At 47.0% G+C, this 14,576-nt stretch overlaps 4 protein-coding genes across 5 annotated transcripts; 1 reads left to right on the plus strand and 3 right to left on the minus strand.

Annotated features, from left to right (window-relative positions):
* Positions 1 to 8,021: 8,021 nt before the first annotated feature.
* On the plus strand, positions 8,022 to 8,720 carry LOC128725276 (bifunctional endo-1,4-beta-xylanase XylA-like). 2 transcript variants are annotated; one of them, XM_053819006.1, is made up of 2 exons: positions 8,022 to 8,366; positions 8,430 to 8,720. In XM_053819006.1, the coding sequence occupies exons 1-2, from the start codon at positions 8,090 to 8,092 to the stop codon at positions 8,582 to 8,584; spliced, it is 432 nt and encodes a 143-aa protein (XP_053674981.1). In that variant the 5' UTR covers positions 8,022 to 8,089; the 3' UTR covers positions 8,585 to 8,720. The 2 variants fall into 2 exon arrangements, with proteins under 2 accessions (XP_053674981.1, XP_053674982.1); XM_053819007.1 differs by having other exon boundaries at positions 8,022 to 8,339.
* Positions 8,721 to 9,278: 558 nt separating this feature from the next.
* LOC128726506 (spidroin-2-like) lies at positions 9,279 to 10,052 on the minus strand. The gene is made up of 2 exons (XM_053820320.1): positions 9,951 to 10,052; positions 9,279 to 9,804 (listed from the first exon to the last, which is right to left on the minus strand). The coding sequence occupies exons 1-2, from the start codon at positions 9,963 to 9,965 to the stop codon at positions 9,328 to 9,330; spliced, it is 492 nt and encodes a 163-aa protein (XP_053676295.1). The 5' UTR covers positions 9,966 to 10,052; the 3' UTR covers positions 9,279 to 9,327.
* A 1,301-nt stretch (positions 10,053 to 11,353) lies between these two features.
* On the minus strand, positions 11,354 to 12,203 carry LOC128726639 (uncharacterized). Its single transcript, XM_053820456.1, has 3 exons — positions 12,100 to 12,203; positions 11,966 to 12,020; positions 11,354 to 11,634 (listed from the first exon to the last, which is right to left on the minus strand). The coding sequence occupies exons 1-3, from the start codon at positions 12,112 to 12,114 to the stop codon at positions 11,393 to 11,395; spliced, it is 312 nt and encodes a 103-aa protein (XP_053676431.1). The 5' UTR covers positions 12,115 to 12,203; the 3' UTR covers positions 11,354 to 11,392.
* Positions 12,204 to 13,185: 982 nt separating this feature from the next.
* Positions 13,186 to 13,973, minus strand: LOC128726132 (probable zinc transporter protein DDB_G0282067). The gene is made up of 3 exons (XM_053819921.1): positions 13,882 to 13,973; positions 13,712 to 13,763; positions 13,186 to 13,628 (listed from the first exon to the last, which is right to left on the minus strand). Exons 1-3 carry the CDS (start codon positions 13,894 to 13,896, stop codon positions 13,288 to 13,290), a joined length of 408 nt encoding a protein of 135 aa, XP_053675896.1. The 5' UTR covers positions 13,897 to 13,973; the 3' UTR covers positions 13,186 to 13,287.
* Positions 13,974 to 14,576: the final 603 nt, after the last annotated feature.

A 14,576-nucleotide genomic window follows, 5' to 3' on the forward strand; every position in this document is an offset into this window, starting at 1 on the left:
TGAGGCTTTATCGCGTCCTTTTTGTTTTTTTTTATTCTTCCTCTTCACCTAAACCAACGCAACAACCGTGACCAGGCCAGGATGAAGACGGAATCGGTCAGACGCGACTTTTCCTGCTCCCCTTCTTCTATCTTCTTGTTGTGCCGCGCGCTCTTAATTCGCGGACCGTTTGCGAATGGCGAAAAAAAAAAGGCAGGTGCGAAAAGCACGCCGGACAGGAAAGAAGAAAGCCCCACTCGATTCGAACCAACCGATCCGTGAAGAGAAAAACAGAAAAAGCTAAATAAATGCCTACACTCCGCGGGGGCGCGAGTCGCAATCGAGTGTGTTTCGTTAAACACAACCCCCCCCCCCCCCCCATTCCGTGGCGGGGGTGGCTTACGTTAGGGGGTTGAGGGTTGTCATCTTACCCTGCTATCTTTCACTCTCGTTGCGCAGAATGGGTTCGTATGATTTAAAATCAGCCCGTTAAATATTCGCACGTTCAATAACCTGTGACAAACAAGTGACTCCAAAAAGGGGGGCTGCCGTCGCCGCCTTTAGTTCCCCCCCCCCCCCCCTTTTTATCACTTCCCATCACCGGCGTTACGGAGCCACGGGAATTATATTCACCGCAAGCCGCCGTGGTTCGGAAAGCGCCACATTACGTCAGAGCACCAATTGATGATTGTGCTTCGTGAAACACCGTAAAACGATAACCTGGGTTGGGGGATGCGCCAGAGAAACGTGGGGGTGGGCAAGATGAAAAGAAAAAAGCATGATCGCTTCTTCGCCGATCGACCATGGATGGGATTTTGTTTGATCTACTTTTTTTTTGCTCACGCCGGTGGAAGCGTGCAGACATTTAAACAAAAAGAAGCTACTGTTGCTGCTGCCGCTGCCGCTAGAAAGCGGGTCAGTTTGTGCAGCGTTCGATTGCCGGTAGGGTAGTTCATTTACGATGCGTCACACTTCGAGCCGTTAGGAGCAGGAACAACAACCTTTTTTTTTTCTCTTTTTTTGAGACGTTCCATCCGATTGGAAACCGCTGTTGCATCTTCACTGAGCGCAAGCAATCTGAGTGAAGCGATCGGCAAGGGTTCAAGACAACCGTCAACGTGCAGCTGGGAAAGGAGCCGAGATCCTCACGGGGAAGAGCGTGGGGCAAGCGGGCACACCACCACCAGTCCCTGCCGGCCGTCCGGCTTCCATCGGCTCCAAAAAACTGGGTGCCTATTTAAAGCGTTTGTGCCTCATCGCGCTGACGTCGGCGGCAAAAATCCTGACCTTCACGTTGGCATTTCGCAGCAGCAGCAGCAGCACGAGCTGTCGAGAAGGACGACGACGTTGAGACCATGCACCAGCAACCAGTCAGTCAGTCATCATGCCGACCGGCTTGGTTTGCGTTCTTCGGGAGCCAGTGTTTTCAATCGAACCCTTTCTGCGGGGTTCGTACATCACGGACAAACAGAGGCATTCATTTACGGCGAACGGCAGCCATCGTTCTTGCATGTCACATCCCTGAGAGAGCAAGCACATCGTGGCGGACTAATTATTGCTCCAGAGCGTTCCGTTTCGCAGCAGCTACGAAGAGGAGACGGAAAAAAATAGCAATGCCATCCAATAAGAGCAGAAACAATGCCCCACGAAAGATGGGCAGTCGAGGCAAATAAAGAAAAAAAAAACGGCCAAAAAATCGCCACAGAATCCGGCCACAATTCTGAGCACGAGCTTTTGCGTGCCTCTTCTTCGTTCGGTGGTCTCACAACACACACCCATACACGCGGGAGAGAAAGATCGATGAATTATTCACAAAAACCGGATGTAGGATGATATCATCACCCTGGCGGCGGCATCGTCGTCGTAGTAGTACCACCCCGTTCGTTGTGAGGGCACGTCGTTTCTTGGACAAATCTAGCCTTAACCCTGGTCGTGAGGCCTCCCCGAAGCGTTTCGAAGCGGTCGTTCGTTTTCCTTTTTTCTTTTATGCCCTCCCTTCCCTCATTTTCCTCTTTTGGGTTTTCGGGGAGAATAGCTGACGTCGTTATCGCCACTGCGGTTCGATGCGGCACAAGACCCAGAGAGAGAGGGATGAAGAAGGAAAAACACCGCGGATGGAAATCGATTCCGAGCGAAAGTGCTCTCTGGTCTGGTGCCCGATCGTGTTCCATGCATTTCCACCGGCTTACCGGCGCCTCATCTGCATTACGCACACACACACGCACGCCCGTGTGGCTCGGCCCCCGCAACACCAGATCCTGCTCCTGCTTCTGCTTCTGCTTCTACTGCTCCAGCTTCATCACACATCACCGGGTTTTCTGAATTTTCTTTCCGTTCCGCACGCGGCACACGCGCGGTCTGTGCCAAGTGCTCCCATTTTCCTACAAATGCAATCAGTACGCGAAACGGAACCGACGCCCGAAATGCGTTCCCGCCACAGGATTGATGAGCTGGCTTCTCTGACGCTGGGTTACTTGGTTTTTTTTTTTTGCTTTTGTACTTCAATCGCTGTCATGCCAAAACCATCACCATCCGAGGGACCCTCCTCAGCTGCGTGAGTTGGCTGGGCTGTGGCCCACAAATCTGACCACACACCATCGCAGCACGCACAGTAGCGTACATTTTTCGCCGCCTACCAAGAGCCGCGGTCTGTGGACGGGCTGATAAGTGACCATTGGAAATGCAGGCCCCCAATACCGCCGTTGTTGCACCGGATGATGATGGCTCGATTTTGTTGGCCGAATTTTGAAGGAGGAAAGTGTGTGTATGTGTGTGCCGCACCATAGTAGGCTATAATTTATTGCCGAAAATTCGTTCGGCGGGTGTTTCGCATTCGGGAGCAATAAAAACACCTACCGATGCGCTTCGGCGCGCCTGTTCAAGCGAATCCATGACATTTGCAGGTGTTTAAGGAGGGGTTGTACCCAACCGTTTGGCCAACCTGGGGCCACAACGTCTTTGCAGGTGCGCCAAGGAACACTTGCTCGCACACGCTCTCTCTTTCTCGGGATGGGAGTGCGGTTAAATCGGGGCCAACGGAAGAAACAGGGATGCATGTCGATCGGAGACAAGCAGAAGAAGGTGCCGCATCCACCGTACGGTTCTGTTGACTAATGTCACCCCCCTTTTCGAAGCTGGGTGGTTTTTTTTGCCATAATGCAGGCTGGATGTTTTTAGTTCGTTTGCCGGGTTGGTTTGTTTTGCTTACTTGCGCGACCCATTTTTGTCTCGCTTTGCGGTGTCTGAGGGGTCACAACACCAGCGGCCAGGGTAGAACCTAACGCAGGGCTTTCTCCGAAGAAGACAAACAAAACCGTGACGCATAGTATGGGGGTTGCGCGGAAAAGCTGCTCTTCAACCGAGCGCATTGTCGAACGGTAACAAAAAGCAGCTCCACACACCCGATATCAGCCACACGCGACCAGGTGATGGATGAGTCGCCCGTGGATGACCCCATTTTTTCTCTTCCAAGTGGTAGCCGTTGACTGACCACACTCACGGAATGCGAAAAACCCCGGGCGGGGTAAAAGATTCCTTCAAAACGCCCGCGTGGCCCACCAAAGTGGGTGGTGCTGTTTTAGGGCGGGCACGAGGAAAATTAAACCTCACACACACACACACACACACGCAGCACAGAACTCATTAGTAAAGTAGTTTTCCACCGCCGGCGAGCGGTGTCGGTGGTGTCATAAACCAGACCCCCATTCTTGCCCGATGTCGTACGCACCAGACAAGTCGACCGCGGCCAGACCAGACCAGTCACGGGCGGCTCTCGGGCACCTCTCACTTGCTGCCGGTTTTCAGCAGACCTTGGTCAAATATTTTCAGCACGTACGGGCCTCGGAAATATTCACTCTCGGACTCGCGCTGGCGGCCCCGTTCAGCGACAACTGGTCTGCCATGTTAATGGCACTGGTTGGTCGGAACGTGAGAAGAAGAAAAAGATGAAGAAGCAAGAGAAAAAAAGGCAACAACTTCCATCCATAACCGCCCACTCACGCGCGTTCGCCAGCAACCGTGGCCACGTTCCAGCCTCCGCTCGCCCAACATCATCTCGTGCGCGGCCGTACCTATTTTCTACCACTTGATTTCTGTGCGTTTTTTTTTGTGTGTATCTGCTTCGCTACCAAAAATACGAATGAGATGATCGTTCCGCGGCAGCACCGCATCCCTCGGTGCGGCAATCTAGATCTGGTCCACTCGCCGAAGCCCTCGCCACACACAGGCCTCCGCCCGTGGCCGCGGTAGCCCCAAGGAACGTTCGACATAACCTCAAAAGCGATCTCTTTACTCCCAAACCCGTCGAACGGAGCGATCCTGGGGCTGCGTGTGAACCTGTGGTTACGTGATTGCGCCCGCACAGGGATTATTTATGGTTCACGGCATTCACATGCAGGATCTTGAACACGGTGGTGGCGAATTCTTGGCCAATTCATTCACCGATACCTAGCTCTGGGGGGGGTTCCTTTTACCACTGTGCAGTTGGGCGTATTTATACGCAAGATGCTTCCTTTATGCTTCGCTTATGCTCAGCTGCTACAGCAGTACAACAATTCACCAGAACGAGAACTCGTCACACACAAGCACACACACACACAGGCCACGGAACGCGACTTCCCCGGCCAGCCCTTCGGTACACCAGCCGCCAGAAACAACACCGATCGATCAAGGCGAGCTTCTCGCGAACGGCAGCAGGCCTAAACTAGACGCCCGTTTCGACGGAGATCCTGCACACAACACCGCACCGAGTTGGGGCTGTGGCCCGACATAAAAAAAACACACCGATAAGCCGGAACACAAAAGAAATGATGCTTCACTGCATGTTTATCAATGGCACCACATTTAAAGCGCGATAACCATACGCCGTACCCAATGCCGATGCTGTTCGCTTTCCACGCAACGCCACCGTCACCGAATGCAACGCGAATGTGCGAGCGACCGAAATTTTGCAGCGAGACTCGAAAACTGGATATATATAATTTTTAATGTTTCACGATCAACCCAAAAAAGGCAATACGATCCCAGCTAACGGTCTTCTTCGTTTTCTTCTTCGACCCCGCGAGATTGCACTGCGGAATGGCACGGGAATTGAGCGCCCCGGGGCTTTGATTATTGCACTACTTCAGTTACTGTGCCTTGCAGTAACTTGTGGGAAGAGTTTCCGGTCAATTTTACACTTAAAAACCGCAAAATAACTCAAAATTGAACAAAAAATACTGACCTAAACTATCGCGCGCACGCACACAAACTGCACTTGACATCACAAACGTCAGATGTGACACGTTTAAACTTTTTCAAAATTTGGGTGGTGTCAAATGTGGAGCTGTTAAAAAGATGCTAGCTTTTTTAATACCGTAAAAGACGCATAAACGTAATATAAAAGCCCCAGTCATTGAAACAATGAACATAAATATTTCCTCTCTCTCCTGTACTTACTATTACATGGTTTTGAATAAGTATAACATGCAATGAACTACGCCTATTTGAACACTATTCGCGTAACATAATCAATGAAACTACCAAGGAACAGTATTAAATAAAACTTAGCATAGCGCTTTGCTATGTGTTGTTTCGTTACTTAGCCAATCTTATTTATTTGTTATATATTATTACAACCGTAATACCAGTTAATTTGACTAAGTTATTATGAAAAATGTTAGCATCTGACCCAATCTATCCATAACCGTCATAACCAAGATTCATACAGTTTTGCATTAGGCTCCCTTTTGAATCCAACCGTTTTATCGTTTTATTTAAAACGCCTATTACAAATTAATGTTCAAGCCTTTTTAACAGCTATTGTCGGTTTAAAAAAGACTATTTTGCAAGAATTACCATAATGATATTTTCTATCATAAATATATGAAAAAGTTCATTACTGGAAATCTGTTGCGCACGTGGCACGAGCACGTGTTTGACGTATTCAAAACTGGTTACCAAAACACACATTTTCTGAATGTGATGTAAGCGATATCAATTCATAATCTAAATAATAGTAATATTCATAGATACATTCTGCAATCTACTTAGTAATATTCATGGATACATTCTGCGATCTTCTTTCTGAGGATCGTGATTCGTTCTGATTCGTGCTATGCAAAGCATTGAACAATTATTGCTAACTATAAAGACGTTAATATAAAAAAACATACTGATGCCAGTAATTTATATGCAATATTCAATGAACTCCAGGATTGCCAAAAGTCTTGGATCTTTTTCCTGAAAACGTCACTTAAATGATCTGTAACAATAGTAGCAAATTGTCTATACAGGCACCGATCACCACTTCCACTAAACTTTTCAACACTTTTTACTCCCCGGATACACAGTACAAAAACGCACCTGTACCTTGGATACGAAGGGCACGATTCGCTCTTTCGATTGCGGCCGATACTCTAATCGCCGTCACCAAGCGGCTTCCCATTAATTACCGCCCACAGCGGTCCCGGCCCGTACAGCGATTAGTGAAAATGCCAAAGATGGTTCATATTTTGTTTGATATTATTTTTTATTAGCCCGTTCATCATTTATGCTAATCAAGCGATTATTATTATTTGTTTGCGCTCATATGCTCATATGATGACGGCGTTTTCTGCAAACTTCCAACAACAAACCTTGCAACCAAAGACGCACAGTTACGTGCCGCATGCATTTGAACCTACGATGCCGCGCTAGCAAAAGTGCATTCGCACTAGCAGGGAGTATGTGCTAATTAAATGGCTCTGATCAGGATCACACTTCATTGACCTATGGAGGATCATCCGCGAGTGCATGGGATTCGCATGGGCTACATGCGAACTAAGTACGCAAAGGCGAAGGCGTCGCCATAACTTTTAAAACGTTGCTCGTGCGAACGCTGGCAACTAGAGTAGGTAGCCGTTTGGCATTTGATGCTAATAGACAAATTGCATGGTCGTTAACATTTTGATCAAAGTGCTACTATGAATCACAGCGCGATGTCTACAAAATGTTAGAAACAGTAGCTCGCCCGGAACTATCTTAACTATTTACATGTGCAAACCTCGCCTTTGATGCCAGCGTGTCTTTCATTATCTGAGATGGTTATTGTTACGATCATGTACTCCGATTATGATCTAACCAAAGCAACTTACTAAGAGTTTTAGTTCGTGGTAATGGTTCACGATCGAGAAATACACCACCTTAAAAGCTAGATCTTTATTTATGACACTTGCTTGGGTAGTGAAATAATTCCAATTCCAATGCAAAATAATAGCACCCCAATCAGGGCGCAGAGGCCAACCTATCATCATCAATCATCTGCTGCATCGGTACTGGAGCGAGTTAACATTGCGCCCACACAGATCCGGCAGAGCCCGGAAGGGACACACAGCATAATCATCATCAAATGTACTCGCGTACCAGCCACACGCCACCGCCGATAATGTGTGGCTAATTATTTGGTGAACTATTAATCGAACGAACATTACCATCTGCCGGTCGGATGATAAATGGACCACGATCGGCGGTGAGTGCGAAAAGTCAACCCGATTGGATTGCTGTAAGTGGCTCCCTGCCTCACGAAGGCGAGGTGCATAATGTAAATAAAGCAAAGCATTAGTTTAAATTATCTTCCTACCCCTGGTTAACATTGAGCGTTCGTCATGGCACCCGGTGCGGTCCTGGCAATGGCGCTGGTCTTTCGGAAAACTCGCCCGCTGCAGTTAAGCCGCGGGAGGAGACTTCGAGGGCCGAGAGTTCACTTTAACCTTTTCCTGTGGGCTCGCTAGATCGCAGAACGGGCGGCCCAAGGGCTCTGGTGCTCGATCGGGCACAGAGGTGTATTAGAATAAAGTTCTCCTCCTTCTCCGTGGCATTGAATATTTCACTCATCCAATAGCCTACGGAAACGTCACGTCGGATGAGCTAGTGGATGGAATCGAATGCCGCCAAGTGCATCCCTTCCAATGGGCGAATGGCCAGTCCGGTTGGGTGGTAGTACCGGCGGACTACTCGTACGCATACTACGCTTCCAACTATATAAAGCTCACCAATTAGCGTAATTTTTATCCAGTGTCGAACAAACAGTTCAGCAGTAACAAGTACTAGCATCTAGCGCTCTAGTGTCAACTGTGCCCACCCACCCAGCAACATGTTGAAGTTTGTCCTGATCAGTGCCGCGTTGGTGGCCACAATCTGTGCAGCTCCGGCCGATAACAAGCCGGGCCAGCAGGGCCGTACCGATGGTCTGGACCAGGCCGAATCAACCTGGAACAACCCGAACGCGTGGAATGCACCGAACACCTGGGCCCGGGATCCGAACTCCTGGAACCACCCGAACTCCTGGAACCATGCAAACTCCTGGAACCACCCGAATGCCTGGATCCGCGGCTACAACAACCGTAATGACATGGCCACCGCTCGAGCAGGTTCCTATAGACGTGATGGATGACTGAAGCGTGTTGTTTCGTATGCCAACATCTTTCTTCTAGGATTCGACACGGCTAACCGTTGGGGTGCCGGAGCTGACCAGTGGAACCGCTACGGTGCTGCTGGTGCCGGCTGGAACAACTGGGGAGGACGTGGAGCGGCTGGAGGATGGCAGGCTGGTGCCGGCGCTGTCGCTAACCGCTGGAACGCTTGGTAGACGGAAACGGCTGGCAATGCAATGACCGAGTCAGACACCCGACACCACGAGCTGTTTGCATGTGCGCGGATTTGTTCTTGATTACCATATAACCAACTTTTGTACTCCCAAGTAAAATAAAGATTTTATCAGCACCACAAGATTTGATGCTTTGAATTGATTTGTCACTTGCTCGTCCTGCCGATGACAAAGAGCATATTTCCCTGGCTTAGAAACGAAATGGGAAATACAAGCCGCTTGTAAACCTTTTAAATTTGTACACCTACTGATCCTGTCTAATATTTGTGCAGACAATTATTTAAAATCAAACCAACAAATCAAATCAAATCAATCATCTTCGTAGCCTTTAACGAATCAGAAATACGCCTAAAGTTAGGCAACACGATCGCAGCAGTTAGGATCGCTGTTTTGAATTTTCATCCCCTATTCGATTATTTCATTGCGATAAGGGTTTTATTTTAACTGGGGGATGATTCCAGCTGATCTTACAATTGCATACATCTATGCTTTTTAAACGTTGGCACTGATGATTAGTTAAAGTCAATTGATTTGCTTGCATATTAACCGTGCATTAAAGATCATTTGTTAGTTGAAACACTCTGGATCATTAATTCCAAAAAGGACATCTTTTAAACAGCTCATGTTTTCATAAAAGCCTATTAATTGAAAAAAAAAACAATTGATTTGTCACATATTCTAGTGCTTTGCTTGCAATCACAAGCTAATCATTTTTATTTCTCTTTTTAGTATCGTCCGGGGTATCCGTGACCTCCATGATCATGTCCACCAAAGCCGTGCCCCCCAACACCATGTCCCCCCACACCATGTCCAGCGTATCCATGTCCATCGGGACCGTGTCCAGCGGGACCGTGTCCACCGGGGCCATATCCACCGGGACCATGTCTACCGTGGCCGTACCCACCGAAGCTATGTCCTTTATGGTGTCCTTCAACCCCATGGGCAGATTTTTGAGAATGATCGGCGTGTTCTTGTGTGGCGGAGCTTTTAGCGAAAGCTTGAGATGAACTTTGTGCAGTGCTCTCGCCGTGTGATTGTTCTACTGGTGCATGTTGCTCTGTAACCAGCACACCCTTGGGTTGTTCAGCTGGCTCTTTATGCGAATGGTGATCTCCTTGTTCTGAGTGGGATCCGCCGGATTGTTTGTTGTAGTGGCCGTAAGGTCCTGCACTTACTGCTACAACCAGGACTGCCAGTAATAACTGCAAGAAATAATAACGTTACAATTGAATTATATCTGGATACAGTTTTTTTTAGTGATTGTGGGTTTAAATAAAACCAAAGTATTAGATGATCCTTTTTATTCTTGAAGAACACAACATCCTGCTAACTATATATTTTTACCTACCGTAGCTCTGTACATTTTGGTATTTTTCAAATAGCACCTCTAAAGCAAGTTCACTATCTATGCAATCTTCAAACTGCACTACAACTGGTCAGTGGCAGATTCGATTCGAATGTGATCATCTTGCCTCGAACCGGCTCTATTATATATCAAACAAACTGGTGGGGATTAGAATTCCCCCCAAGTCAAATGTTGTCATAAACAACGTATTGAGCGTTTCTAAGCCGTTATCATGCAAGTTTAAAAATTATAATAAATTTATAACCCAACCAACAGGTTTTTCGTCCTTCTGGGGAAAGCCCTGTATTGGTGTTGGAATTGCAACACTCCCTCATTGCGCGCCAATAGCTGTGATTGCGTCCAGATTGATAAGAAACGAAACGAAAAGCCTGCCAGTCTCAAGCAGGATGCCTGGAGCGACGGTCCAGCACTTTTATTCTCAAGCGTTCTTGGTTGTTGGCTTAAGCTGCATTGCGAAAATCTACGTTGTTATGTTTTGAACGAGGGTTTAAAATAATAGATAACGCGAGTGAAAGAGCAAACGAGCGATAATTCTGGCGCTGGTGCGATCCAGAATTAGTTTTGGAAAGGAGCACAATAAAAGCAAACTGGTTTGACCGGTTTCGGCCGCTTACCGTTGGCCTCCTGACTGATGCTAACGCTGATTTTTGGAATCTCTTCTAGCGCGCGTTCTTGCTCACACACGCACTTTTTTTGTGGGCCTCCATTTCATGCTTTTCCCACTCGATATGTCCTTTTCGTTCTCATCATGAGTTTGGAGAGTCAAGCCTGTCTGAGTATTTTTCCACCGAAACGTGCGGGTTTGTAATTAGGCAAATACGGCGCCAACATCGCTACCACTCGTCCATCGATCGTTTTTGATGCTTTTGACTTTTTGGAATAAATCATCATAAACGCAACAATGCGGATAAGTCCTATGTTTGATTCAAATGTGCGCGTTTGGAGGTCAAAAAATGTTGTAATAATATTGTGATTAATTAACTACGTCATTAAAAAGGAGCCAATCCAGCTCAAAGCGAACAAAACGATTTTGCTGTTAGATGGTCGAGCTGGTCGTTAAGAACGATTGGTTTGTTGTAAGGAATATTTGCATCGATTACACGTAAGCTGCCAAGCTGCGAGCACGCATCAACTTCTCTGATGTTTGCGTAACTGAAGATCGTTTCGTGTTAGGAGTATAAAAGCATTTACAAACAAGCCATGTCGCTATGTCTCATGTAGCGATATTCCTCAATTCTCGTATGAATGTACAATTATGACATATCACTGCTCTGACCTTCATGTACCGGTGCGTTATCTTCCGATATTATTTAACTCTATGGTTTAAATGAAAAAAATAATAACACACAATGGATTCCTTGTCAAAAAATCGTTAGATAGTCCGATCACATTTATTATCCTTAACGTTCTTAATTTCTACTGCTTTAGTAGCCGTGCTTCTTGTAGCCTTGACCATGACCCTGGCCGTGTCCGAATCCTTGTCCTCCGTGGGAGCCTCCGTGCGCTCCATGACCTCCGTGTCCACCATGTCCATCGAATTTACCTCCATGTCCGCCATGTCCATCGAAACCGGCTCCATGTCCGCCATGTCCACCATGACCACCCTGGAATCCTCCGTGCTCACCTCCGAAGCCTCCCTGGGGTCCATGCTGACCTCCGAAGCCTCCTGGAAACGGAATTCAATCGTACAAGAGCATGATAAAAGGGTCACTGTACGCACATGGCTGCGATTCATGTTTCAAGAATTCATCACTTTTTTAGATAGTACAACATGAACCTGCTAAAGGAATCTTTCTTGCTAGAGCACTTAAAAACTGGTTTTGTCTAATAGCTTGAGTTTTATCTATAATCAACGCTAAGCGCTCAAAGGCGAATTTTTTGGTACCACTCTAAATTGGACACTCGAATTTAAGGCTTCCATGCTATTTTTTTTCTTCCTTTGCTCATCTAATCTCCCTTGCTTAAACACTTTCGAGCACTCGGTAGCCCATAATTACCTTGCGGGCTAGCCAACACGACAACGACGGACAGCACCAAAAACAGGGCAGCAATCTGAAACGGAGATCCAAGAAGACACCTCGTTTAGCACAAACGCCTCGGGACAACGCGGCGTCTTCCTACGCGCACGTACCACAAACTTTGCCATCTCTGCAGACACGTTTTCCGCTTCGCTTCTAAAGCACGATACTGACGCAAACGATCGAGAAAAGGAAACCGAAATGTTCTTGGCGCGTTCTTGCTCGCTACTATTCAACCCCTCGGGAGGATGAACCGTTCTTATATAGTCCTCGGCCGCGATTCGGCGTGATTCCAGTGACTTCATTTTGGGGCAGAGCCGGGTATCTGGCCGGGGTCTACATGTGTTTTGGTGTCTGTTTTTGTGTGCCACTTCCTTCGACCGCAGAAGGCATCCTGGAGGCAGTGCGGCAAAGGGAAGATCAACCAGTTCATCGTTCTGCGGCACAGCTTTACGATTACACGCAATCAGAACCAGGCGTACCAGGCTGTTCGCGCGCGCGCGCGGACAGTGGAGATGATGGAAGAGATGAAGAGACGCCAGTGCAAACAACACGCCGGGTTTCTAGTTCCTCGGGTTATTCCAACCCGGCACACAAAAAATAATGGCCATCAGAAACCGGTCCAAGGGAGCAAATAAACCAAAATAAAACAAAACAACAACCTACCGAGCAAACAAGAATGTACCGAAACAATGCAGTGGAATGGATGCAAAATCCTTATCGAACATCATCACACGCACACGCACACTATCGTCGGGGCCACCACCGTCGTGTCCTGGGGGTGATTAGAATGTTTTCATGTTGTGGCTACGGGTTAGCGGAGGGTTGTGATGTTTACAAAACTCGTAAATCCGTTGGGTGGAATTGTGCCTGCGCTGTGTCGTGTGCCGGTGTCTTCGAGGGCATTTGAACTTCGCTGTAAAGCTTTTTTTGTGGCTTGCTACTGAGCGGTAATTTACTGATGTATTTTTAATCTTCACAAGAATTAATCAAATCATAAAAATCACGACATAAAGCGTAGGTGTTTTATAGTAGCAGAGTTTCGAAAACGGAATAAAACTGAAGGTTGTCTGTTAGTTCAAGGATTTATCAGTGTGCAGCTGATTTTACCGCCCTCGGTCATCTCTTCTTAGTTTTAACGCTTTCAAACATGTTCATATTAATTCATATTAATTTGGCATAGTTCAAGGATTGTTGTTTTTTACACGTACTGATTTATTCACATTTTCGAAAGCCACTCTTCTTTATCCATAATAATGCATTTGTCTTTATGACGCAAACAACGCCTAAAGCAGTTGAATTTAATGTCCATCATGACCGCGGCTTCCACCGTGGTTGCCATGGTTGCCGTGGTTGCCGTGGTTGCCGTGGTTGCCGTGGTTGCCTTCGTCGCCTTGATTGCCATGGTTACGATCGTGGGGATTGTAGTGGCTTGTCCTTGCATGATCATGACCTCCCTCTCGGAATCTTCCATGGCGGGACCCATGATCATGCCCATGATCGCAACCCTTTCCATCTTTCTTGTGGTCATGACCGTGTGAATCCGATCCGTGGTTTCCTTCCGATCCTCCGTGGTGTCCTTCCGATCCTCCGTGGTGTCCTTCCGATCCTCCGTGGTTATGTTCATCACCATCATGATCACCTACGAGAGAAACAGAACATTAGGACGCAATCCCAAAAAGGCATTTCTTTAGAACGGAAAAACCGTGTACTAGCATGACCTACCATGAACGGAAGCGATGGCTACGATGACGAAAACCATCAGCAGAATAGCTCCCTGAAAAAAGGAAGCAAATAGATGTTACTCGCTCCTTGTTAAGTACGGTAAAGGCACTTTAATCAACATTCATTGCGAATCGGGATAGCTGCACTCAAAAACTTCACTTTGCACTTACCCAAAATTTGGCCATTTTTAAATAATGATTTGATTGCTTCTGTTTAGCTCCAAAGGCTCACAGTACGGTCGGTGATGCGGTGGATAGACTTGTACACTGATTGATTCCCGTTCAGCTGCACACCGCAGGTCTTATATAGTTATCAGCCGCTAGTTTAACTGCTGATTCGTGCACTATCAATATCAACACGGCACAGCGGTAGTGCATCAAATTGTTTAGTTTTCGTAAAGGATGCCACCATCTTGAATAACAACATTATGATATTTAAATCGCTTCACCCGGAATAACAACAAGTGCTGGAATCCCCGAGATAGGCAGCGGTTACAAGCACTTGAGCTGAAATTATGTTTATAGAGAGGGTTCAAACTGATTATGCTTGCGGAAATTACATTGACACCAAAGAAGCGAGGACAAAAACATCCTAGATTTTATGGTGTGCAAGTGCAATAATGTTTCCTTAGATTTCGGGTTTTCAATGAAAACAGAACATGTATATTGAATGAAGATGTTGCAAGTGGTTTTGAATCGCATTGGTTGGTAAATTATCAAAGCACGCCAAGGTGGAGGTCACTGTTATCAACCGGCTCGTGGGTTGCATTGGGTCATTGGGTAACTACACTTAATCATTCGCGATTCCTTTAACATGACTTCACGTTTAATCCTGATAGCGAGTAATGACTAATGGAGTTTCGCAG

This window comes from Anopheles nili, chromosome 3 (assembly GCF_943737925.1).
Source record: "Anopheles nili chromosome 3, idAnoNiliSN_F5_01, whole genome shotgun sequence".
In the NCBI taxonomy this organism is placed as follows: domain Eukaryota; kingdom Metazoa; phylum Arthropoda; class Insecta; order Diptera; family Culicidae; genus Anopheles; species Anopheles nili.